Raw genomic sequence first — 26,377 nt, 5'->3', positions numbered from 1 at the left:
TACTGTAACACTCTTTTCAATTATTCCAGATAAATTATGCAAAACAATAACATTGAATAAAATCATCATGCAGCAAAAGTATCAATCAAAAACAAAATATTTCCAGTTCTAACACAATGCTGTGATAAAGCAAATATATTCACCTCTCTTCACTGCATCCAGCAGCTGATCAGCGTCAAATTTGTCTCCCGTCATCTGTTCCATTGTTCCCAGCATGCTCTCCCACTCCTTGGACACCGCTTTGAGACACGGCGTAATCTCCTTGTAGTCCAGCCTCTGACGCTTGTCTTGAACTGCGTCCTGGCGAGCTAAGGCGAGGAGAGAACAAGTTGAAGTTAACTGTTTTATTTTCTTCATTTAAGATTCTAGTACCTTGAGAAATCTTTTTAGAAAGAAATGTACAGCTATTCTGATGTAAAATTTCAAAGGCATATTACACAGCAACTTTAAACACAGCTTAGACTAATTTCAAACTATGAAAATCTTACTGCAGCAACAGCTTGAGATCAAATCACTGGTTAGCATCCCATGTCTTTCATACCAATAAATATAGTACCACAGAAGTAATGAAATCATTCTTAATGGTCCTCCACTTCACTTCCAGTGATAACAAAATTGACAGAACCACTCAAGTTGTGTTACAATCAAGTTCCCCTAGGGCTCAACATTTGTCTTAATAAATCAGTGTCAGTTAAAGTAATTTACTCAAAGTGTCTTCCTTTGGTTTCATAGTCTAAAAGACTATGGCTCCATCTACTGTCAAATAAGGGCAGTGACAGTAACAGCAAATATGGGCATATACAGAGCAGGCAGAACTTAGAATAGTCTGATTTCTGGTTTATGTGGAATGATTTGAGAAAGCATTATTATACCATATACACATAATAAACCTGTACCTACATACAATCATGCTATGAGATCATGCTGTTAATGTGACTATACACAATGTCTTGATGCCACATGCATGTTACAACACACTGCCTGAGAAAATGTTGATAAGATACACTCATGCTGGTGCTACAAAAATGAAACTTATAAACACAATCAAAGTTTTCCCTCCTACCAAAAAAAAAAAAAAATTATAATAAAAAAAATAATAATAAATAAATAAATAAATAAATAAATAAATAAATAAATAAAATAAAAATAAAATAAAAAATACTATCCAGAAACCAAAATGAAAATAGTATCAATGGTCTGTGGTACATGTTGTGTTATTTTGAAAAAAAATTAAGGTATATCACAGCAAAGCAAATGTTTCCAATAACCAAATTATCTAAATGTTAATTCATCTTTTTTTTCATGAAGGAAATTTGTTAGCTGATACAAAAATTGTTAAACTTTGCTTTTTACACTCTGTTCATTGTAAAGCACTCAAAACAATATATATCAAATAAACATAACAATTAAAGAAATAAAGATAAACTAGCTAACAAAACAGGGGGCATGACCTTCAAATACAGAGACAAATATATGGCATAAAACAGGAACTATAAACAACGAGAAAAAAAAAAACAACAACGATGAAAAGTAGTCAGTATATCTTAGATGTGCAATTTCCCTCTATGTCCCCATAAAATAATAAATAAAACATTCTTTGGTCAACTTAAGCAAGGAAGGTGTCTAAAGGAGGGATGGAGTGACTGGATTTGAAAGATTACCTGACAAAAAGATATTAGAACATGGGATCAAAAACAAGAAGTATTGCTAAAAAACTGCACACAGCAAGAAAAAACTAACAGCATCAAACTAGTTTAAAACAAAACAAAATGGCACCAATATAATACATTTTTAAACCAGGAATGTTGTGTTCTTGGAAATGCATTTTCCAATTTCTTTAATCTGTGCCTTTAAAACAGTCAAAGAAACAAACAGATAGGATTGTGTTGTCATGCTCAACATTCCATAACCAAACATGTAATCCAAGCAGAGCCTGAAAGTATCTGAACACATAGTACTTATCTGCAAACCCACTGCAACACTCAGCCAAAATACGAATCCTGCCACCAAACTTTAAACCAAATGTGTGAGCTATTACCCTGAAAAACTGACTGTAAAATTATCCACAGATTTCTTTGGAAATTTGAAAGAAGAAAGAACTGCCTCTTAAAAAAACAAAAGAATGGAATGCAGCCTAAATGATTAAAATATACTCAGCAGCCTAAAATATTCTAAAAGAAATAGAAGTACTATGTTCAAATTTAGCTCATTAGGTAGCTGATTTTTTCAGGGTACCAGCTGTCACTAGTAGGAATAGGAAAATAAACACCACACATATTTTGAGAAAATTATCCTGACTAGTAAATATGTCTCACCTGGAAATGTCACCACTAATTTTTCTCCGTAGATTATAAATGAACCTAGGGATTCAAATCAACATTAGAATGGAACTGAATAAAAGAGAACTAAATACTAGATAGCAATGAAACGAAAATGAACTAAATTAAAAATCGGATTAAAATTCAAATGGAAAGGGTTATATTCAAGGTCGTGGCTATTATTAGTACTGTGGTTTCCCTTTATACGGTTATAATTAAGTTAAGAGGAGAGATACATATAATATATGTAAGTGAAAAGCAAAAGAAGATTATTGTGGACATTAAGTTAACCTCTGCCAGATCCAATACACACACTACACCGGATCTTGGATCATAATTTTGTATTTCAAATTAAACACCAAATATTTAGCAAAACAGTTTTAAAGATCATTCTTGACTTTCTTTTATTACTTATTTAGCCATACCCTCAATTCTTTACATGAAAAGTGAACTGAAAACTTTGTGATAGCTCTAATTTCTGTTTTCAGTCTGACAGTATTTCCTGAGCTATTGCAAGGTTTTTCATCTTCCAAAAAAATTTAAAACTTTTTCAGGTTAATAAACTACTCTTACCTACAATAGTTAATAAAACATAATACCACTATAAAAGGTTTGTGCAATGCACGCACACACGCGCACACACACACACACAACCACATATTTCATTCACGTCCATTCTACAATCTCAGTCTATACCAATACAACTAAATAATACTGAAATGACTGTTATCATGACTGCCTGTAAACAAGTGCCAAATAAAGCCATTTTATCTCTCAAATTCAAGAGGTGTGGAATTCCTTAACGACATTACAGCAGTCAATTCTTAGGAACATAGAGCAATTGGAAGACTTCAAAAATCCCAGTCCCTCTAACAGATATTATTGTTATTATTTTAAATATAAGCAAAATAAATATGATTTTAAATATAAAGTAAATTCTGATAACAGCATAACTTTACATGCCTGACATATCTATTTTGCATAGAGTATAAGTTGGTGATATAGATTAATACGTAGTTTGTCTATGGATTAAACACTGCTATATCACTTATTGTATGTGTTACTTAGTCTAGCTATGTTGATTATAGTACTCTATGTATAGGTTAAGATTTAGAAGACTTGCCAGTTATGGTGCTTTGGTGATAATTGATATAGACATTCATTTTGAACTTATTCAGTGTGCTGAGAAAATTATGTTAACATGCTGAAATTTGTAAAAAGGTTATGATATACATGTACATACAGTTACTTATCAATAAAAGCTGGATTAATATGAAAAAATCATGCAATATATATATCTAAGCAAAATTAACTTTTAATATTACATATATAAAAAAATAAAAAATATATAAAAATATCCATAAAACCTGCTTTCCATACATTGGTTAATTTCCCTTCCACTTCATAATATAAAAATAAAAAAATTAAGATAAAGAATTTAAGCTGCTAAAACCCAATGTTTCCACTGCCCATATGCTACATATTTTGTTGCAATCTATTGGTTTTTTGTACCTATGATACTTTCCTTTTCAAATGTGAACCTACCCTGTAAATTCCTGTTTTCTTTCTCCATGCGAATAAGCAACAAAGTTTCCATTATTGCTTTCTTCCAGAGAGCTCGGATTGCTGATGAAGATTTCTTTTTCTGAGTAGCCTCATCTTCAAGTATTGCATTCTCATCAATTGTGTCCACTGAAATATACAAGGAGGTGGTTCATATTTGGTGGCGTTGTCAATGGCAACAGGTAGCACTGAAAGAGATACCATGGTAGCAGGTATCATGGCAACAGATACCATGGTAACATGGTAATAATAACTCTACAATGCTTCTATTACTAAACATAAGATATATTTCAAGGACAACCAGACTCTGAGGCTGAGTTACAGAAACTAGGTTGCAAGTAGCACTGCTTTTTACATCAATTACCCAAATATCATCAAATTCAAGAAGGCCATTTTTGTTATAATACATATTTTATAACCATATGCATGATACTACTTTAATTTTCTACCTCTGATAACAAATAGATAGGTACATATGCTTCAACTTCAAGATTTCACTCTGTATGAATAACTTAAGTATAAGATAACAAATAATTAAAAGATCTAGTTTCTGTTGCTCAAGGGGGGAGGGGGCTTAAGATTCTATCTTGTGTATAAAACTCTTTGATACTGAAGAACCTGTGTTCTGATTCATGGTTTGACAAATAGTCTATGTGCTATCAAAGCTGTTACCATGTATGGACTTCCTGCTGGACTTGCTGGTGGGGGTGACCACGCTGTGGAAGATGGCCTGTCTCCAGGACCCTCGTCTCTGTATGGGCGTCTTGGGGGTCTGAGGTTCCCCGGCACCATGGCTGTCCTGGGACTGGGTCGTGGACTGACTGCCTTGCTGTTGGGCATGGTGAAACCTAACAGATACAGGAATACAGATACACCTTGTCCATTTTAATAGTTTTTTAAAAAATATATTGAAGCAATTACATAGTTTATTAAACTGTCTTCAGTCTCATTTCTGCAAATAAAATGTCTTTGCTCTTATCATTTTTCTTCCTTATAATTCCACATTGATGGTATGACTGTATTGTTAGAATGTTAACCCCTTGTGCTGCAGGGGGTGCCTGGCTGGTCAAGTCAAAGACAATCATAAAACTGGCTGCAATCAATATATCACCCTACCTTGAGGTGTAAGTTTAAAGAACTCGGATGTGATTTTAGCTAGTAAAAAAAGATGGTCTTATGACTGAGGTTGACAGTGCCACAGAAGGCAGCAAATCTAAACAATAAACAAATAAATGAATAAAAAATAAAAAAATAAAAAAAAAGTTGCCACATAACTAATCTACACTTATAATTAAAGATTTGTTTAAACATTCTTAGATGTGGCTTTAATGCGCATTTCCCTCTGTAACCTCAACTCACATGCTCCTCCTCCTGGGAGTAGACACCTTAACACATTCCTGGTGATCCTTCTTCCCGTGCATGCTCGTATGGAGGGTCTTCAGCTCCGTCTGCTGCTCCGCAGTCAAGTTGGCTCCGACAGTGGAACTCCGTGGTCTCCGCTGTGATGCTGCAGACCCCCTGGGGGAGTCTCCGCCTGCCCATGGGAGGTCCTTGAATTCTTTGGTCATGGGGGAGGAGCAGGGGGTGGTATCTGGGGTGCTGCTCACAGAGGAGTCCTGGGGGGAGGAAAAAGGGAAAATATAATATTATAAAATCAATGAACTGTGAGGGTTCCTATAGACAGGTTACCTGTTACAGTAGGTCAGTAAGCCATGAGATGGTGTCTGCAGTATTTCATTTTGTTTACTGCTTACAGGCTGAAAGAGGATAATATTCTAAATCTGCTTGACAATTGAAGTCAATATCATTTTAATATGCTGATGAATAACTTATTAATTAAACTTTAAGTACAAGAAAATACGCAATTACAAGTTCTAATTTCTGTTGCTCTAGGGGGGAGGGGAGAGCTTGATATGCTGTATCTGATGTACAAAAATATTTTCTACAGTTACTGAGGAACTTTTATCACTGTATAATATATTATCAATTTATTTCAAAAATAATGACTGCAAACACAAAAACACTTAAACCATAAGTATTTGTCACACAGGCAGAACCCTTGTTCTCTGAACTATCAAGGTGTCTGATAACATAAGATCTTGAACATAAGATTTACTACACATAAATTATACCATATAAATGTGGAACTTTGTGTATGATATGTAAAAACAATTAGAAATGACACTGATGACGCTGTCAATTCTAAAAAAAAATATATATAAATGAATTACAGATAATGAAATAAATACATAAATAATTTAAACTAAATAATGACAATTATGAACATCAAGATAACATCTTTGATATATACACTTAGTTAACACTTCCCCACATACTATCCGAACCGAGGGTGGAAATGTTTTACTTACTGGTGTAGACGTTGCACCTGAACTGTCTAAGTCCAAGGAGGTCCAGCTTCTTTCTCGTCCATTAGCGTGCTGCTCAGGGGGAGCTTTCAATTTATTCTGTGAATGATAACAATTGCAAGCGCAGGGTTCACTAGCACAGCTAAGCACCATGGAAATCTATGCCATCTGAACTTTTGCATTCCATGTTTATGATAAATCACTGCTACTTACTTTTTTTTTTGTATTTCAGAAGGGAAGGGTAAGAAAATGCTTGTTGAAATTTTTTTCTTAGTTTTTTATGGAGGGATTGTAAATATCAGGGTCATAATCATAAACTTAGCAGTAAAAATTCAGACTTTGCCACTGACCATTTTATACATCTATCTGCTCATCTCTGAACATTTCCTACACATAGAAAATAATAATTTTGTCATCACTAATAAAATTAGATTAATATTTTGAAATCAAAATCTGTTTGCATCAAACAGAAAATATGATAAAATCAAAAACCAAATAAAGATAATCAATTGCTATTCAAGCATAATTTAAGTTAAACATACAATAATTTATACAATAAACAACCACAAGGCAGCAACGGACAAACAGAAACGACCAGCACAACAGCTACTCCATTTTAAAATTGAAATAAATCACAATCATTCCACTGAACTTCTTCAGTGTCAACTGAAATTTCTAACACAAGTTGGCCAACATCTGACACATACCACAACAAAACTCACAGATAACAGAATTTCATACTGCCCTCTACTCACCCTGATTAAAATGTCAAATGAACTGGCTAGTGACTTCTTAGCTTTGGACTTAAACATCTCCAGCCCAAACCTGGCCTTGTTCTTGTTGTCTACTAGGTTAAACTTAAATATAGATACAACATACGCCAGTTACCATTAGGGGCTTAATCCAGATATAAATATTTCAAGGTTTTTTTATTTCCCTAGAAAAAAAAATGGTTTCGTTTTTGTGATTTTGAAACTTCAGCAAAGTTCTGTGGCACTCTAATTTCATTATATATGCATAATTATGTAAAATGCCGAATAGATTCTATTTGACATTAATAGCAATTTCCTTTTTTTTCTAATTGTTCTGCTACTGATCAAATTATCAATTCCTCCTCATCACCAAGGCAGGGTTTGGCAAGCAATCTACGCACAACCCACAAATTATAAACCTGTCCTTACTTCCTGCTTCACACCACCGCCACCACCCCCACTCTTGCCAGTGTCACTGATGTGGACATGCTCCCTCTGCTTCACCTCGCACAGTTGCCGTAGCAACATCATCAACACCTCGTTCATTTCCTGGTAGCCGGATGGATCCTCTGCCTGGTATGAGACAAGTCGTTATATTATATGGTTCAGTTTAACAACAAAATAATATACTCAGACATGATTTGGGTTATTAAAAAAAAAAAAAAAAAAAGGGGGCGGAAATGGCTTTGTGGCCCTACAGTTAGGGGCAGCGAAATAAAATTTTTCATTATTTCAAAGTTCACACAATTTTTATCAATTATTTCCAGAGTCTACAGAGATGATGATCAAATATTGAACAGAATACCAAGATCTGTACATTCTTGGAGGCAGCTAGCATGGAGATTGAGGCAATACCTTGAACTTTGCTATAATGTCTTCCCTCTCCACCTCTGGGAGAGCATCCACTCTGCTGTAGATAAGAGCAAAGGCTTTCTGAGGCAGTAATCCTGGAACACAGACATCAATTTTATTATAAATCTTCAATGAGGATAAATGGATTAAAGCATATCTTTACTAAATCTTCCAATAACCATGCACCATCTTTTTCATTTAGGTACTGAGATATTAGCCTGCTTGAAATTGGAAATGTGATTTAGAAAAATCTAGATGAATGCACTGGCAAAGAAACATTAACTGTGTATGTTATTTTATAATTTCCAGACAGGGGGTGCTGGCAATAAAGGGCCATAGTGTTTCAGTGTTAATTTTCTACCCCCTCCATTCCTTCTCCCCTATTCAAACAAGTACACACATGCATGCATTCTCTCTCTCTGTCTCTGTGAGAGAGAGAGAGAGAGTTGTAAGAAGACAGAATTGTTTGCCACATTGGGGGGTGCCACAGCTTTATTCTGTCTGTGTAATCCAGTGCTCACCTTCTACTTGTTGGCACAACTTGTGGAGCTGGTGCATGGGGCACTGCTCACACACCACATGGTTCTTGGCACTTTGTTGAAATGCATTGTGGAAAGAACGCTTTAGATTCTTCATGATTTCATCCACCTACAACCAAGATATTATTTAATACTTTATAGAATGAAAGTTCTGAAAGGAGCTGCAGTTTTGCCAACACATCTTTTTTATAACATTTACTATATAAATTACAGCTTCCCCTTAAAAACATTGTCATTATCATTCCCCCCCCTCCAAAAAAAAAAGGTCACAATTTTTAAAGAATAATCCCATTATGCTGAGTCTTGAATTCTACCAAACAAAGCCACCCAGAAAATTTAACGTGATTAACAGTGGTGACACAGACAGACACAGTGATCAGAATATATACTGACAGAAACAAAAGCTGACCTAGACAATGATAAGGTATCAGACAAGTATCATTTGCAACACAATACATCTGTTGAATGATAATGGAGGAAAGTTCACAAGTAGAAGTAATACTTGCCACTGACTCTGCGGCACATCTGAACACATAACACATGAAGCCGCCGCACGGTTCTCTGGAGATGAAACCAAAATGGTCCACTTCTCTCACACCCTGGAAAAAAATTACTCTTAATATTTTTTTTACTTGAGGATTTAATTTACAAAACCAAAAAATACCTTATTTAAAACATTAACAAAAGAGCATCACCAGTAATTGCACACAAGCTATACCATAAACATTGTACTCACACTTTCAAGCTTTTTAGTGCAAACCAATTTCTTATGGGAAATCATTCACAGAAATCATTCATAGAAATTATAATTGCAACAATTTCCCCAGGGAAAGAAACAAACCTGTGAGACAAATGAAATGTCCTTAAATTTCCTTTCCAGACTGACAGTTTTCTTGTCAGGGCTGATGAGACAGATTTCGTCGAAAGCAATCTGGAACAACATAGTTCTGTTATGCTCCCCGGGAGTGGGCAGATGACTCTGACCAATCAGAACACTTTTCATGAGGTTTTTGGAATCTTTGTGATGTTTGTCGTCTGACGCTGTGTGATTTACTAAAGACTGCGTTTCTGTCGCAGAGGAGTCTTTCAAGGAGTCGTCAGATGACGAAACATGCTTGGCCAGTCTATCTTGTGAATTTTCCGCTGAGCTGCTACTCGTCAAGAACACGTCCCCGCTATTGCTGCTACCAGTGCTATCAGTGCTGTTACCTCTCAACTTCTGTGCCTGTGAGGAAAGCTCATTTTCTTTAACTTGGACAGAATTTTCCAAGTTGACTGGAAGGCTTTGTATACTTGTCCCACTACTGTGACGTTGTCTTTGTTCTTTCTCTTGGGCCAGTCTTTGTGAGCGTTCTGATTCTTTCTGCTTGAACATAAGCACTGTTTCATCGATGAAAGATGCCGGGGCTTTCTTCTGGGCAACTGATAGCTTCCCTTAGTAAGAATATAAAGAACCACATATGATATAACAACCATAATTCTGAAACAATATATTGAAAATTTAATTTAAATGAGCTTATCTGCAAGAAAAAATACATTAGATTTAGTTTCATATTAATTCTTAGCAAACAAAACAAGAGAAAAAATTTGTTGAACATAAAAGTGCATTGAAAAAAAAGCTTCATCTCTTTACCAGTAATCCATCTGAATCAAGAATTCAGAAATTTAACTTTTTTAATCCATTTAAATTCAGAAACGAAATAATCCTAATAACTGAGCAGACTAACCTGAATAAAGCACCTCATAGAACTGGCACCCAGATCTCATGAGTTCCCCCATGTTATCCACAGGTCTGCCCTCCTTACTGTGCTGCTGATGGTGGATGTCCTTCACAACTTCTTTGGTGGCTTCTCTAATAGCTGTGAACAACTCTGGGACCTAAACAAAACATAGGTTCACAGTGTGAGTCATATTGCATATCACTGGCAATTGAACCCAGGTGATCTAGCCACTGATAAAATCTGTGACCAGACAGTCAAAGGTTGAGTTCACAATACATCTATCATACAACATCGATCCAACTCCCTAGGAACTGTCACTGAATGTAATCAGATTTAACTGAATGACATGCCTTTAATTTGTGTGGGCTCAGATTTTGGAAGCTTTTTCTTAAGTAAATAACCCTAAAGCTGCTGAAAAGTCATGTCATTCAGTTAATCTGATTGAAGGGACAGGTGTATCCGATCACTTTGTACCGGGTGACATTTTGGAACTTCGGTAACTGATAACATGTGATCAGACAGTTTATTACAATGAAGATCAATTTTACCTGATGACTTCAAACTTGTTAGTTTATCTCCTTGTTGACTGCTACCACCAGAATATATTGTGTTATCTATTAGCTATATGTATTACTGGGGTAGAGTTAACACTCGCCAATTTAGCCAAATGCTAAAACTGCCCTTAATTGGCTAAAGAAAACGGGCTTGATTTGACTTGTTTTAGTCAAATTATAACCATTTCGATAACAAATTGACAAAAAAGTGGTGATTTGGCTAAGCGAAAAAAATGCTAGTGTTACCCCAGTATTATACAGGTATATTACATAACCACCCCTAAATACAAAAATCTTGATCAGATATCACTGCTTATATAAATGAACACTAACACTAAAAATCTGACAGTCTTTGCTAAATTAACTGAAATCATCTTTCATTTTACTTCAAAGTGAACAACTGACTCTAATCCAAGAAAACCAAAATTAGTCCATTCAAATCAAAGTTTTCATCAGTTCCCAGCACAGACCTTGACCTTACCTTCTTACTTTGAGAATTGAACTGAACACAGCACAAAACATAAGTGTTGTATATCTCAAACTTGAAGCGATTTATAACCAGCCCAGTCAACAACTTTATTCTAAATTTCTGATTGCCCTATACTGTCAACAGCCAATCATACTCAGTTTAAAAAAATTTACAAGCCGGATTTAAAACAGTCAGGCTAGGTTGTAATAAGTAACTTGCATTCATGGACATGAGCTTTGAATCAAGGTGTGCCTGGCTTTAGAATGGTTTAAATACATTGTGATCAGACTTAACCTCATGTCTTTCTGAAGAACAACAAGGTCCAATGCACAACTTCCAAGAAATCAAATTAAAAATATTTCAGAACTGCTTCAAATTTGGAACTTTCATCCCTTCTGAACAGGATATAAAGCTCTTACAAGCTGGTTAATGATTAACCAATGTAAATTTTTTCCTTACCTGTTTGCTTTAAGAGCTCTGTGGATATGAAATCTGAAATCCTACACTTTGCACTGCTGCACAATATTACCATAGTTTCTATTAATGGAATTTGTAACTTTTTATATAATTAGGACCCCACTTTCCAGATAAACAGTATTTACTCAGCAATTTCGAATATCTTATTTTGTACATTAACTTACTATTTTTTCAAGGTGTATAATTTCTTTAAAAAAAAAAAACCTTGGGACTTGAACCCAATTTATCATTTAAATCGAAATAATTCCTATCAACTTTTCCAGACAAATTACTGAAATGACACAAACACATGAAGGTAATTAAAAGGTTTTGTTCAAATTTACAAAGCAATCACCGTTTATGTACATTATGTTTACATCATATCTGTAGCTATAGCGCTAGTTGACAAATGCTATCAATTTCATATACAGGCATATTTACAGATAAGTTAATTCATTTTAGTTTGGCTTTCATACTCTGTCCCAGGTCAATCAAATTTGCACAGAAAAAATGCCAGCATGTTCAATACAGGTGCATGCATTTACTAGTATCTGGTGATACAATGTATTTCAAAGAGGGGTTCTTTTCTCTCAAAACTTTTTAACTCTTAATTAGTAGACTCAAATTGGGGAAAGACAATTCTTTTGAAGACCCCTTGCCTGTCAGGTGACTGATGGAAAATATCCCACTGGTTACGAGGGTTGCCCCCCCCCCCCTCCCATCCCCCTTCAACAGCTAGCACTCACCTTTCTCAGAACGGCTAAAATGTTTGGCATCATCAAATGCACCAGGAAGTTTTCCTTATTTATGTGGAAACCAATTTTTCATGATAGATAACAGCAGTTATATAGTTCTCAACTAGATGTCAGCTCAAAATGGATCCTGCAAACTCTGGTCATTGCTTTACTTTAAGTTTTGTGAAAGAAGATAGTCAGAGAATTGTTCATGTGTACTCTAACAGGAAATGAGTAAGCTCTGAGGAACTGTCCTTTTGTATAAAGGGGTTTCCTCTGAGTAAGAAAAGATGATGTTTCTGAAAGAGAAACTGGGCAGAAAATCATAGTGTGAATAAAAATTACCTTTTACTAGTGTGCAACCAACTGCAATTATTAAAACTTCCAGAAACAGTAGTTTTTATTTAGAAACACCCCTGAAGAGGAAGCTGACTAAAACATGGGTACACAGGTCATCAAACAATTCCTAACTACAGACTTGGGTCATATCACTTTCTCGTCCTGTTCATTCAGAAAAGGTCTTGCGTACACTGGAAAACACTTCATATGACTTCTGCTTACTGAAAGGTCTGACTGCCTACAGGATTACAGGCAGGAAATGTTCAGGAGGTTATAAAAAAAATCATCCTTTCGGACAAGGTCCACTCTGAATCCACCTTTGACCTCGGTTCTATGCCATTTTTCAGGTGAGGTCAACTACTGGGGTAAAAAGTAAATTTTAAGAAAAGAACCTTCCTTTTGAAATTGCTGGCTACAAGGATGGCTTACCATAGGGTTTTTAGGCCCAAAATGATAAGGGGAGCCCTGTGTCCCTAAGTGTGGTAGCACTAAGGCATTTGTGGTTTAAAAGCTTAAAACAAGTTTTTAATGCAATCAATGTGATCCACTGGCTAACCAAGATGTATAACATAAGCAAAGACAATGCGACCAATGCTAATGTTTATGGTTTACTCAATGACTTTTTTTTTGTATTTCAAACAGATTTTTAAATGGATATTAAGTACAAAAATAGCTCAAGATTTTAAGTGAGAAAGGAAAAAACAACCCAAAAAGCACCATTATTGAAATCAGTAATACAGCAGCCTAAACCCCTAGTGAGCTAATAGACATTGCATTATAATTTGCCATTGAAATAGCACAACATTACCACATGCAATCTAATTCCAAAAGACATTTAATGTTCTGCCCTGTTATTTTTCCCTTTCTCTGAAAAAATGAAATCCACAGGGTATGAACAATCCACAAACAGCATCCAACTTTCAATCAAGAGCAGAAGAAATATGGCACTCGATCAATATGTCCTTGATAATCAAGGGTCCAACATGAATACAAGCAGTTCCAAATGACCCCCCAGTTCCACTTTTCTTAGACTGGGTTCTCATAGATTTAGATCGATCTGTCTGGATTGACCTAACTCCCTGGGGGTTCAGGCTAAATTGTTGTCAGCGGAGGTTAATTACCCCCTTACAGCATTTAGTAGGCAGGACAGACTTTTAAGTTGGCTAATCTGACAGGCAGACCGCAATCTAGTGAGACTCCCCATGGGGATAGACTGATTTAAAATCTGTGGAAATGCAGTCTTAGTTATCAACTTAGACCCAGGATTGAATGAGAGTACCTGGATATACATAGATTGTCAGAAGAATTGAAAAGATGCAGATATTGATTATCATTTATCTTACATTAATTCCGAATGAAGAAAGAATGAGAAGAGGGTTATCAGATACCACAAGCAGGGTCCACAGTATGTGGTGCAGATGCGTTACCTAATTTTGCCCGATTTCACTTACTTTGAAATACATTATTGAACCTATGGAAATAAGTTCATGTTTCCTGTCAATTTGGACCCACTAATTTGAATATACCTATAAACCTAACTCAGAACAATTTGAACCTACCAGTACCTATATAACTCTGAACGATTTGGACCTACCAGTACCTATATAACTCAGAACAATTTGGACCTACCAGTACCTATATAATTCTGAACAATTTGGACCTACCAGTACCTATATAACTCTGAACGTTTTGGACCTACCAGTACCTATATAACTCAGAACAATTTGAAAGCTAAAAATGAAACATCCACTATCTTATTTTTTACTTTTCTTTTTGTGAGATTACGCCCTAATCTGGCACTCTACATATAGTCTCAAATCACTTCCTCGTTATAAAAAATAAGGAAGTAATTAAATGATTGTTTCTTATATTAATTTAGCCTTCAATTTGCATGGCTCTGAGTGAGTTACCAATGCAACCCAGCTAAATTCTTATATAAATGTGCATATTCTTCTCATAATTTAATCTTCACTGATGGTATAAAAATACACATTCTCTCCCTAGATAGCATATGTGTATGGTTTGAACTTACTAATACTATTGTCTGCTAAACAAAAACTGAGGTTATGCAAAGGTACAAATGAAGAATCACTAAAAAATAAAAAAAACAACAACATATTTTGAGGTCACAGCCACATGTCGCAATATTGGGATTGCCTTACACGCTACCACCATTACCAGGAATTTACTTTTTACCTGCATTAACTTATTTTTAACAGCATGACCTGGGGCTTTCACATCACCAGCATTACCTTGAACTTAGTTGTTCCAGGTATTACCAGGTAAATGTTTGTTATTGTGACTGGACTCATGTGTGGTTTGTATTAGCAGAAAAAACTCTTCATGTTACTGTAAACAAAAGTGCCAATAACATCATATAAATAAATCAAACAGTTTTACCTGCTTATCCTAAGAATGATGGAATACAAATGTTAATATGCTGATAGTCAGAATCTACTTCGTAGTTTATAATCTGAATTAAAGAAAATAAGAAGCAAGTTTCAAATGCCTCACATATTTGGATTTGTAATATTTCCTATTTTCTAGCTTTTCAATTAAATTCTTGCTCAACAAACACAACCCATGCCTAACAAACACAATAACTACACAACAAATATTATGATGCCAACAAAGTCTGCAGTGGGTAACTAACATAAGCACTTTTATTTTATTTATGTATCTATTATATAGCGCGTTTATATTATTCTTGCAAATTAAATAAAATGTCTGACAGTCATGAAGTCTACCTCTGAAAATTTGAATCCACCTGCTAAGAAAAAAACTTTGTCATTCTCAGACATCAGCTACCAAGCCTTTATTGATCTGAAAATATATATGATAAAAGTGCAATTTGAAAAAGCCATAAATCTCAAGATATATTCCACACGTTATCATATATACAAGTAGGAGTGGGCTGGATGGTAAAAAAGTCATATATAAAATGAAAACAGGAAATGAGTGGGAAGGGATGGGGTATGACATGAACTAGGTACATGACAATGATAACAGACAGTGCCAAAAATTTCAGACTGCTTTGTTTTTCTTTTTCTTTTTTGTTTGTTTGTTTGTTTTATTTAGTAGCACTATAACTGCTACCAAATTTCACCATGTATTTGAACCAGCACCCAAACTTGAATGTTGAAATGTATTTGGAATTCTTACAGAGGTGTCACATAGGGATGTGTATATTGTGCCTGTGATTTTAAAAAAAATTAGTCATTTACTTTTACAAATGACTTGTTCTAAAAGAAATGAGTTGCTTAGCTGATAAGGAACTCTGAATAATCTACTATGGAACCTAATTACGCAGAGATAGCAGAAAATGGCATCAATCTGAGAGAAAACAGGTTCAAATAGAGGACAGTTTGAGACCTTCGCACTCTTCAAATCACCTGCTCTTTCTGTCAAGCCAACAAATCATGCTTTACAGCTATTTAATTTAGCTTCTGTGGCCACCACAGGTTAAAGAAACAACCCATAAAAATCAGTGGGAGGCAGAGAGCAGAGGTGTGATGCGATGCGGAAGTTAATTAACCTACCTGTTTTATAGAGATTTGCACTAGACGGAAGGTGTGGAGTTTGCGCTCATATTCCATCTCGATGTTGTGATGTAAGCTGGAGTTGAGGCACATGCCACACTGGTAACGTTGTGCTTGGGGATCCATCGCCACATGGAGAACTTTATACAAACTACATTATTTTTTGATAATTTACAAGCTATAACCTCAAACAAATACACCTTTGGATGTTTTCACCTGCACTGGCCTCCATCCTAAGTTTTTCTCAAAACATGTCACAGGGGCTTCCCGTTTTGAAGTTTGACTCATCGAGTTTCGACACCAAGATAAGCACTTCCCAGTTCTGAGCATGTTCAAAACAAAAGGACTTTAGTCATTCAGCTACTACTTATCTTTTTAGTTCACTGCTGACTAAAAATCCCACCACTAATTTTCACAATTACTCCAGCTTCCAATGCATAACGCATTTATAAGAAAGAGTGTGAAAAACAAAGCCGCGTGAATCATAAAGCCCCAAACATGATGTTCTGTTTTGCAATGCCACATATCCAGGCACGCAGAGTTTTGTTATAAAAACATATCCTGGTATAGTCCTTGAAGCAAAAACTTATGAAAAATCCAGTCAAAAACAACCGATTCTGTCATCAACTCCTGGCATGATATAGCTAAAATTGGATACAGGTCTCCTCCTCCTCCTACAAGTCCTATTAGATTTAACATTTTCAATACAAATGCAGAACAAAAATCAGTGCAAGATGCACAGTGCATTCCCAATGGACACACTGTGAGAGAAAACAACAACAATAACACTACTCTGTAAAAATATGTGAAGCAAATAAAAATCTGGGACCTAACACTCAAAAATGCTTCCAAATCACTGTGTGATTTCCTTTCCATGGCCCTAGAAATATTTGTTCCTTTTGTTGACAAGTCATCTGGGATCTCATTAAACTCCATCTTAGTAAGTACAACCCTTCAACAATACTCCCCTTGATACGTCCAGTGTACTTTGTGTAAGTCAGGCAGCTGATATTGCTGACAAAAAGGAATAAAAAATAAACAAAACCAGCCAAATGACAAATCTGAACTTGACACAATGTTGTTCTTTGTTTCAGAAAAATATATGTTTACATCAGGTAAAAATTTTGTCTGTTACTCTGGGCTTAAATTACAATAAAGCTATAACACTTCTGCCTCATTTATCTTAGAGTCCACAACCTTTCTGTCAATATTTTGATTTATTATTCCTTGTTTTTTGCTTATAAGGCCCAAGAAAAATGCCACACATTCAAGGAACTTTGATAAAGTCTTTACATTTAAGTGAGAATAAAGCCCAGGAGATCAGACCACTTAAAAATAAATCTGAACAATTTGATTTATTCAGCTGTTCTATGAGCAAATGTATCTTTAATTCACTTACTAGTATTTATTCCATCTATTTTTAAGAAGCAAAAATTATAAAAATTATAGACACTTCAAGTCAACATATGGAAGACATTTATTCATTCCATTTATAACATTGCTCTCTACACTTTATTGACTTGTGAACCTTTAAATAAATTAGAAACCTTACTTTATAAATAAGAAAATATATTTTGCATAATGTGAAATGCACCAATAAAATTACATAACAATGTATAAGGTCACAAATGTGTGCAAAAGTGCAGGATTAAACTGAACTAACACAGTGAATATTTTTTAAATGTTTTAAGAACAATATACCCTATGTGCAAATAATGTAATCTCCAAGATATAAGTGACAAGTTGTTCATAATATTACTAGTTCTGTTCAATTGTTATACAGCCACAGATGCTGACTGCTGATGACTTTTATTACTCATCTACTTGAGAAATTACTTCCAAATCAGACAAAAAGGAAGCACTCAGATATACTAGTAGCAGTGTAACACAGTGGCTGGGTTTAGGCACTGGTTGTGGCTGAAACTAACCCAAAAGTACTCTCTTCATCATAATATTTACATTCTCATTTTGAATTAAAATAAAATACAACATTTATACCTATTTTTTGGATTATCTGCTTCAACAGAGATATAAGTAAACCTAAGCTGAACACAGAATTAAGGCTCTATTCCCATAGATTTTAGATCGATCTATCCCCACGGGGAGTCTCACTAGATTACTTTCAGATAATCCGACTTAAATGTCCGTCCCGCCTACTACAAGCTGTAAGAGGGTAATTAACTTTCGTGTCCACCCGGCTGACAGCTATTTAGCGTGAACCCCCAGGGAGTTAGGTCGATCTAAAGTAGGTCGATCTAATCTATGGAAATGGGGTGTAAGACTTGATGTATTGCGTCTTGCCTACTGTGCTGATTTAACTATCACGTCGAATCATCAATATTCACAATTAACCATTATTATAAGGATAAAGCTGTGTACAGCTGAGCTGTTGAATCTACATAATATGTAAATGAAATTAGTGTAGTAGGCACCTGAATTATCAGTAATAGAATCTTTCCGTGCGGAAAGTAAATTTAAGGTCATCAGAGAATACCACGTAATATGTTCACTGAAAATGAGTCCACCTACATCTTCCCTTTGCTGCCATTTACTAAATCACCCTAGAGAGACAACTTCATTGAAACAAATGGATTGCAAGAGGATATCCAACTGCTGAAACCCAGAAGATTAATTTACTGCGCCAACACCTTTGCCTCTAACAAGTTAATTCTGCTGAGTGTTTTACACCTACATTACTATCAGATCAATCCTAGAAATTCACCAAATCCACCATATCAGTTTTAGTATGGTTCATTTACCTACAGGGTGAAAAAAGGAAAAATATTTCAGCTACCTTGTAGTTATAGGATTTAAAAACAAGGCAGCAAAGCTGTCAAATGTACAGACAAAAAAAGAAAATAGAAATGCAGAAAATGGGTCATTTTGTCAATTTTGATGCAATAATAAATATTGCCTATAATAGCACTGTCAATCAACACTGAATTTTAATCATGCACAACAGGTAACATGGTCAATAACAGGAGCAGATCCAGAGGTATTTTCTGACAGTATTCCAAATTATCTTTGTTGATCCACCCTCTATTTTTGATGGTCTTCTAACAGAAAAAAACAGATACTCATCAATGTGAACTTTAAAATCTGACCATCTTCTGAAAGACCCAGAAGACGGCCTCAATCCACCCCTGCAATAAGATTACAGTTTCAGGACCATGAGAGTTCAAATTCACATAATGAAAATCCCAATATTTGAAAAATGATGACAGTGCATAAAATAATATTACGTAATGTTTAAAGACATAAAAACCAATGCAACTGCTTATGTGGAAATACAGAAAATGTGAAGAGCTTCAGGTGGATGGGAGCTGAAAATGCCAGTGTTTGAAAAAAATTTTTAAAAGACAAAAATATTCCAATAAAACTGCTATTCAAACTTTTAATCTTGCTATATTAACATGATATGAATAACCCCAATGTGTTTGAGGATAAAACAGCATTAATGTTGGCATTAGACAATTTTTTTTCTTTTGTAAACTTTGCAATATTAAACAATATTAACCTGCATAATTATCACTAATTCCTAATTATGTGACACAGTTAAGAGAGCTTTACCTATGGGGCTTTACAGGGAAATCTCAACGAGTGTTTTATGTAATCCTATTTAATGGGCACTTGGAAATTAATAAGGCAAGTGATTTTATAGCTCTTAATTTAGCTTGTGACTACCCCAAGGGACAATTACCACTATTCATAAACAGTAGCCCCATAGAGCACTCTATAGAGCTGCACTACTTCCAAAACAGAAAACAATCACACTGATTTTCCAACACAAACTGCACTTCAGTCTTACGAAACTTTTCAGTTAGTTTGAGAATCATAAGTAATATGGTATTTCCCTAGTGGTCATTCCGGCAGCGATGTACAAAATAGGGTTTTCTTCAACTTTTATCCAATATAACATAATGACCATCAATTTTTAATAATAAAATAAAAGTATCATGGATATTCAGAAAATTTGACATGGAAAGGTCTTCAAGGCCATGGAAGTTCAGAGTCACACCTTCAAAATGCCAAAATGTAAACGAGATAAACTGTACTGAAATGATTTTCTTTCCACTTTCAACACTTTTTTTACACATAACAAAATAATCAATTTACTGTCATTTTTAAATGAACTAAGAAAATTGTTGACATGGGAAAAATGTCAATAACAATTTTAAATGTCCAGTTTGCCCCATTCTAAGATTCTGAACATGGTGAATGATTGAATCTGACAAACTGTAAAGATGAGTTTATTTCCATTTTTTTTTTACACTTTATTACACAATGCACAATAACAGGTTTACCATCATTTTTACATAATCAACTAACAATATTGTTAAGATGTAGAAAATGTCAAAGGAACACCTTTACATATTTAATTAGTTTTTTTTTTACACTTTATTACACAATGCACAATAACAGGTTTACCATCATTTTTACATAATCAACTAACAATATTGTTAAGATGTAGAAAATGTCAATGGAACACCTTTACATATTTAATTAGTTCACATATGAGATTGTTAACATGCCTAAGAATTAAATCTGAAGAAAAAACACTAAACCAAAATTCTTCACCAAAATTGAACCGATCAAACTTATTTTTGAATTTCATCTGTATTTCAGTAAGACTGATCACCCCTGTGAATTTCAAGACAATTGGCCGATTGATTTTCCTTGAAATGTGTTATCGGTATTGCATATATGCTGAAAAAAGTGAAAAAACAGCATAACTTCCATAAAATTGCTCCGATCACCCTGATTTTCAAACTTGACCTGCGTATTATGAATATTCATCAGTTCTGTAAGTTTCAAACCAAAAGGTAAAACGGTTTTTCACTTATTGTGTTATTGGTGTTACATATATGCTGAAAAAAGTGAAAAAACAGCATAACTTCCATAAAATTGCTCCGATAACACTGATTTTCGAACTTGACTTGCGTATTATGAATATTCATCAGTTCTGTAAGTTTCAAGCCAAAAGGTAAAACGGTTTTTGACTTATTGTGTTATCAGTGTTGCATATATGCTGAAAAAAGTGAAAAAACAGCATAACTTCCATAAAATTGCTCCGATCACACTGATTTTCGAACTTGACCTGCGTATTATGAATATTCATCAGTTCTGTAAGTTTCAAGCCAAAAGGTAAAATGGTTTTTGACTTATCTTGTTATCGGTGAAAGTGCACGGCGACGACGACAGACGCAGGTGATGGCTATATGTACAGACACATCTGTGTCTGTACATAAAAAAGTAATAACAGTATTTAATGGTAAGGGAACATGTGTCTAGCACCAGCAATCTTTTTTTACTTGCTGAAGCATTTTGGTTTCATTCAGCAATCATTACAACATTCAAACTTCATGACAATAAAGATTCAGTAGGCCACAGTCTCATTTATTCTCGCCTTTTATCTTTTTGTAAACAACTTCAATCTTGGGTAAAATTCAAGGCAATCAAATAGACAAAACACCACAGTCTCCTGTGAGTGAAATTGAAAGTAAAGCATTCATTTATTTCTCAATTTGCCCAAGCACTGAGGGCTTTAACTTTGAAATCAGCAGTCCGTTCATCATTTCCTTTCTGATCAATAACATCACAAAAAGCCCCACTTGTTTCCACTGAAATGCTTTAATAACAGGCAGAGAAACAGAAACTGGAACTGGCTTGCCAGATTTGTGTAATAATACCCTTCAAAGGATGGTTTAATGAATGTATTTTTAGTTAGAAGATCTTTAAGGATCAATAAAAGCTTGATAAGAAGTGAACATTGACATATATTCATCTAGTTTTCAGCAGTGCCACTGAAGCAAGCAGTCTGTCTAACTCGCAGGCAGAGGTCCATATTCTACGGATCAAAGTTTCAACTTTCAATCATAATCAAGATAGATTCTTATTCCTCATATCCTGCCAGAAACACAAATGGAACTAAAGGCAATTGTTCTCTCATGTTCTGCAGCTGTCAAAGGCATACAGACACATTACTAGTATATATCACAGCCAAGGATCAAAATCAATGTACGTAAGCCCAAAATCAGAAACCTAGATATAAACACTTCTTTTTATGATGAATATTCCCTATCATAAAATGCCAAAAGTACTTTACAATCACAAACATCCTGGATTCTATGTTTTTATATGAAATATTTTATATATCTCAACAATGTTCATTCCAAATCAGGGTGGAGATACTAAATATATAAAAAATTCTGCTCTGGTGAGTTCTGTGACTGTCCACTCAACAAGTTTAGTGTATTCTTTCTTTTAGCCTTTTCTTGGATCAATTTCCAATGTCCAACTTAAGAGGGAGTAAAACAAATTGATGCTGTGTTATGATTGAAAAAAAAAAAGAGGTAAAATTCTTAATAAGTTACAAGTCGCTTTAAGAATCTTTGAAGTATACATATCATATAAGTGATAAAGGACAACACATTTACCAATCACAGACCAATCATTGAGCACATATATGAAGACACAAAGTACACATTATTATCTTAGGCAAAACTTCTGGGCAGCTATTATTTAAACTATAAACTGAAGTCACCTATTCTGCTAAGTCAACATACAGTATATATATCTGAAATCTCAAACCAAACAGAAACCTTGCAGTGCTGTCCAGATTATTAATGTATAGGATTATTAATATATGGGTTTATTATAAATCAATATACAGTTGAAGAAATGGTGTATTAAGAATCAATGAACTATTCTGATTTCACAATGTCACACTATGGGATATTAGGGGCTAAATATTACATGTACCAAACAATATACCAGTGTTCTAGTATGTATACACCTTGGCAGTGCATAGCACACCTGTTTGCTTAACATCATTAAGTAAACTTAATATGATGCAATTAGTCAAGAGGGTTTCTAGTAATCACACAAATAGCCGAAAGTACTTATTGAAGTCGCAGATCCAAAATTGAAACCTAGCCATCAAAATGTTCTTTTTAAAACCTTATCTCTAAACCAAACATTGAAGGATTTGTTGGATGCCTTGATTGATTATTTTTTACTGGGACAGAGGAATTCAGCATATGACTGTTATTTCTTTTTTACATTTCCTTATATGGAAGCAGTAAATTACACCTCAGGAGAGAGATATAAATGTACAATTGTACAACCTAGTTGTCAGTATGATGAAACAGCCCCGATTACATCTTATATATCAGTATATTATAATTTTATGAGTGTGTATGCATGCAGCAGAGCACGTAGTTGATTCATCTTCAAAGACTACGTGCCACCTTCACCTGAACGTGTATGCCTGTATGTACACAAAGCCCTGTCTAGGTCAGTTGAACCACATACTAGTAGATACAATTGTGTACTAGTACCTCCTTGGTGTAACCAAACTGAGGTGTCTATGACTATGGAGTCACAGGCTTGATTGTAATCCCTGAATGAGTTCGGTGGTCAAATACGTAGTGGGGTCCATTCATTTTTATTATTAATATCCAAAGTAACTTAAAAGAGCCTAGTTAATAAATTTCAATTAACCTAATGAGGCTGGAACCAAAACAATGATTATTTGGCAGAAAAACAATTAAAGTACAGAGCAATTTCCTAGCAAAAAATATTTCTTTTGTTCAATGATAAAACCAATGCCAGAAAGACTCTTAAGAGCACCTAAAGTAAAGAAATGGTAATTTATTATCAATATTTCTCAAAACATTTAAGGTATAAGTCATAAGTAAAGGCCATACTTATTAATATTCTTGCCAAACTTTAACAAAGAATGTATAATAATTTTTTTGAATAAGGCATTTAAGTGTCAAAATTCAGTCTGCAATGCAAACAAATACCATCAAATGCTCCTTATACTATTGCATGTTCATATAGTGGACTTAATTTTAGAAAGTACACCATGAATGTTTCTTGCAATTGAGAGGCTTTATTGTAAATTAATAACAAACTGACGATGAATCATATTACCAGCATTCTGTAACATGACCTTTATGTGTAGATCAGCTACGAGTGACAGAAAGATCAATGCTTCTTTTAACAGAAGAAAGACGAGGAAGCAGGCAAAAGGTCCTTCACTGCATCTCACTATCTCGAGGAGCATGTGAAGAGGCAGGTTCACTTCTGACTCACTGGTTCCTTTAGGACTAAAAGCTGCAGTCACATACATACAGGACTAATATTGACTGAGAATGGGAATCTTCCGAGAAGGCCAATGTTTCACCACTTTGCATAAAATCGAGCGAGATTTGGGAGTCAGAAGAGTTTACGAGTGGGGTCAAAAAATAATGAAGCAGACTAGTGAAAACAGTGCAGCAAGTGTACATAAAAAGTTGACTGAATTTAGCCATGGATATTTTCACTGGCCATTTTGTACTAAATTTTGCAGAATTAAACATTTCTGCACTTGTAAATGCATTTATTCACCATGCGTCACGTGAAACATTGGTAAATGCTTTTTAAGACACTCTCAAGCTATAGAGTTTCATCCTCTGATTGCCAAAAGGTTAGCCACACCTCAGGCAGAATCTCTCAAGTTTTCTAGTCTCATATGACATCTATGATCACGCAGTGCTGACAGCTTTCTTTTTGATTTTCACCCACACACAATAAGTGTAGGAGAGAGAGAGAGAGAGAGAGAGAGAGAGAGATTCATTCTAGTATTAAGAGAGATTCATTCTAGTGTTGAGAGAGATTCATTCTAGTGTTGACAAAAGGCTTTGTGTATTTATTCACCATGGGTGGGTTGATATGTTTTTTTTTTTTTTAAAGAATCAAATGGTGTATTAACTGGCCAATCACCCGTATAAAATAGTTCTGTACTGTGACAATTTTGCCTGCTGTGTGCTATGTTGTATGCACTCCATATCACTGCACAAGTTGGTGTCTCGCCCTTTTTCACACTTGAGTGGGTATGCTTTGCTGGTTAGACTGTATTACAAGATGGCAGTAAATCATCTACTGGTTCAACAAGTACTGGTATTTGTTATTATGCATGCATGGTCCACCTGCATGCAATGTGCATGGAGAAAGGGGAACCTGAACCATAACAAACCTTTCACTTTTCCTCCATGGGATGTGCTGGGTGTACCTCTCCTGCCTTACATAAGTACTAGTACACCCTCAACATTTTGACCTATCAGTTCCACTTGTTAACATCCTTCAAGGGCAGGTTTATCCGCCAGAATGAAAACTGGTCTAAACTTTTAAGCTTTTGCTTTAAAATTCTGTCTTCTTAATTAGTTCAAGATAGTGATCCATGTTTAAACTAAAATAACTACGGGTATGCAACATAAACGTTGTATTGCCAAATGTAAAACAGACACAATGTTGCCAGGGGCCGGGTGCAGAGGGGGGGGGGTTAGAAAGAACCCCCTTTTGTCGGGAAAAGGTCCCCTCTGGAAAATACTTTACCTAAGTACAGGAAGGTTTTATGGTAAAAGGTCCATTTTTTCTGAAAAAGGACCCTCTTTTGAAATTGCTGGCTATGGGCCTGCAATAACTGTTCTATCTTGGATGAAAATAGACCAACTCTTGGTTTAAAAGTTACAACCAGGCTCAAGTACTATTGTGAAAGAGGCCCCAGGTGTTTTTCTGTGGTCAATTATCTGAAAGCCACTGTTTCTAGGAACTTTCATGACTGAAATATAAAAACAACCCAAAAGACATGTAAAAGAATGAATTCCATAATGAAAAGCTTGAATTCTTATTAACTTAATGACGCAGTATTTTGATTTTGGTATACAGAATGACATCTGCAAGTTGTTTCGAATGAGTCAGTGTTTGTTTTCAAGATGAAAAAGCCAAAAATAATTCAATACAAAACATGAGGCACCTTCATATCAATGTAGACAGATTTCTACGAAAATATGACAGATAGAGTGAAACAAGTCAGAACATATACAGAACTTAACATGCCAGATAGCTGAAAGTGGGAGAGAGCCCATAGGAGAGCTCAGGGTAGTTGGGAGACACCTTGGAGACAGAAGAAACGTAAAGTGTGCCTTACAGGGAAACTTTTCTCCTACGGAAAGTTCACTTGTGACAATTACCTTGTAAAGATTTTTGGCTCTTGAGGAAATGTTGCCATTATTGCTGTTTTTTTTCAGTTTTTTTTTCCTGACATGGAGAAAATTTTACTTGTGTGTGCTGACAGCGAAAACGTTCTAAGCAGAAAGCTTTCTTTCAGTGCAAATGGGGATAATGTC

The 26,377-nt window shown here is 35.0% G+C and overlaps 1 protein-coding gene across 1 annotated transcript in view; it reads right to left on the bottom strand.

The window, feature by feature from the left end:
* LOC106157166 (uncharacterized) overlaps positions 1-26,377 on the bottom strand; it is a 52,942-nt gene that overhangs the window by 6,988 nt on the left and 19,577 nt on the right. Inside the window, exons 27-39 of the mRNA XM_087008105.1 lie at positions 10,118-10,268; positions 9,232-9,824; positions 8,897-8,989; positions 8,373-8,499; positions 7,855-7,946; positions 7,429-7,572; positions 7,003-7,104; positions 6,251-6,346; positions 5,241-5,497; positions 4,554-4,729; positions 3,864-4,010; positions 2,316-2,360; positions 144-308 (exon numbers count right to left, since the gene is read on the bottom strand). Coding sequence (XP_086864231.1) covers positions 144-308; positions 2,316-2,360; positions 3,864-4,010; positions 4,554-4,729; positions 5,241-5,497; positions 6,251-6,346; positions 7,003-7,104; positions 7,429-7,572; positions 7,855-7,946; positions 8,373-8,499; positions 8,897-8,989; positions 9,232-9,824; positions 10,118-10,268 — 2,188 coding nt within the window. The remainder of the gene's footprint in view (positions 1-143; positions 309-2,315; positions 2,361-3,863; positions 4,011-4,553; positions 4,730-5,240; positions 5,498-6,250; positions 6,347-7,002; positions 7,105-7,428; positions 7,573-7,854; positions 7,947-8,372; positions 8,500-8,896; positions 8,990-9,231; positions 9,825-10,117; positions 10,269-26,377) is intronic.

This window comes from Lingula anatina, chromosome 3 (assembly GCF_051362555.1).
Source record: "Lingula anatina isolate TDL-2025a chromosome 3, LinAna3.0, whole genome shotgun sequence".
Classification (NCBI taxonomy): domain Eukaryota; kingdom Metazoa; phylum Brachiopoda; class Lingulata; order Lingulida; family Lingulidae; genus Lingula; species Lingula anatina.
This window is presented reverse-complemented; position numbering and strand designations above follow the sequence as displayed.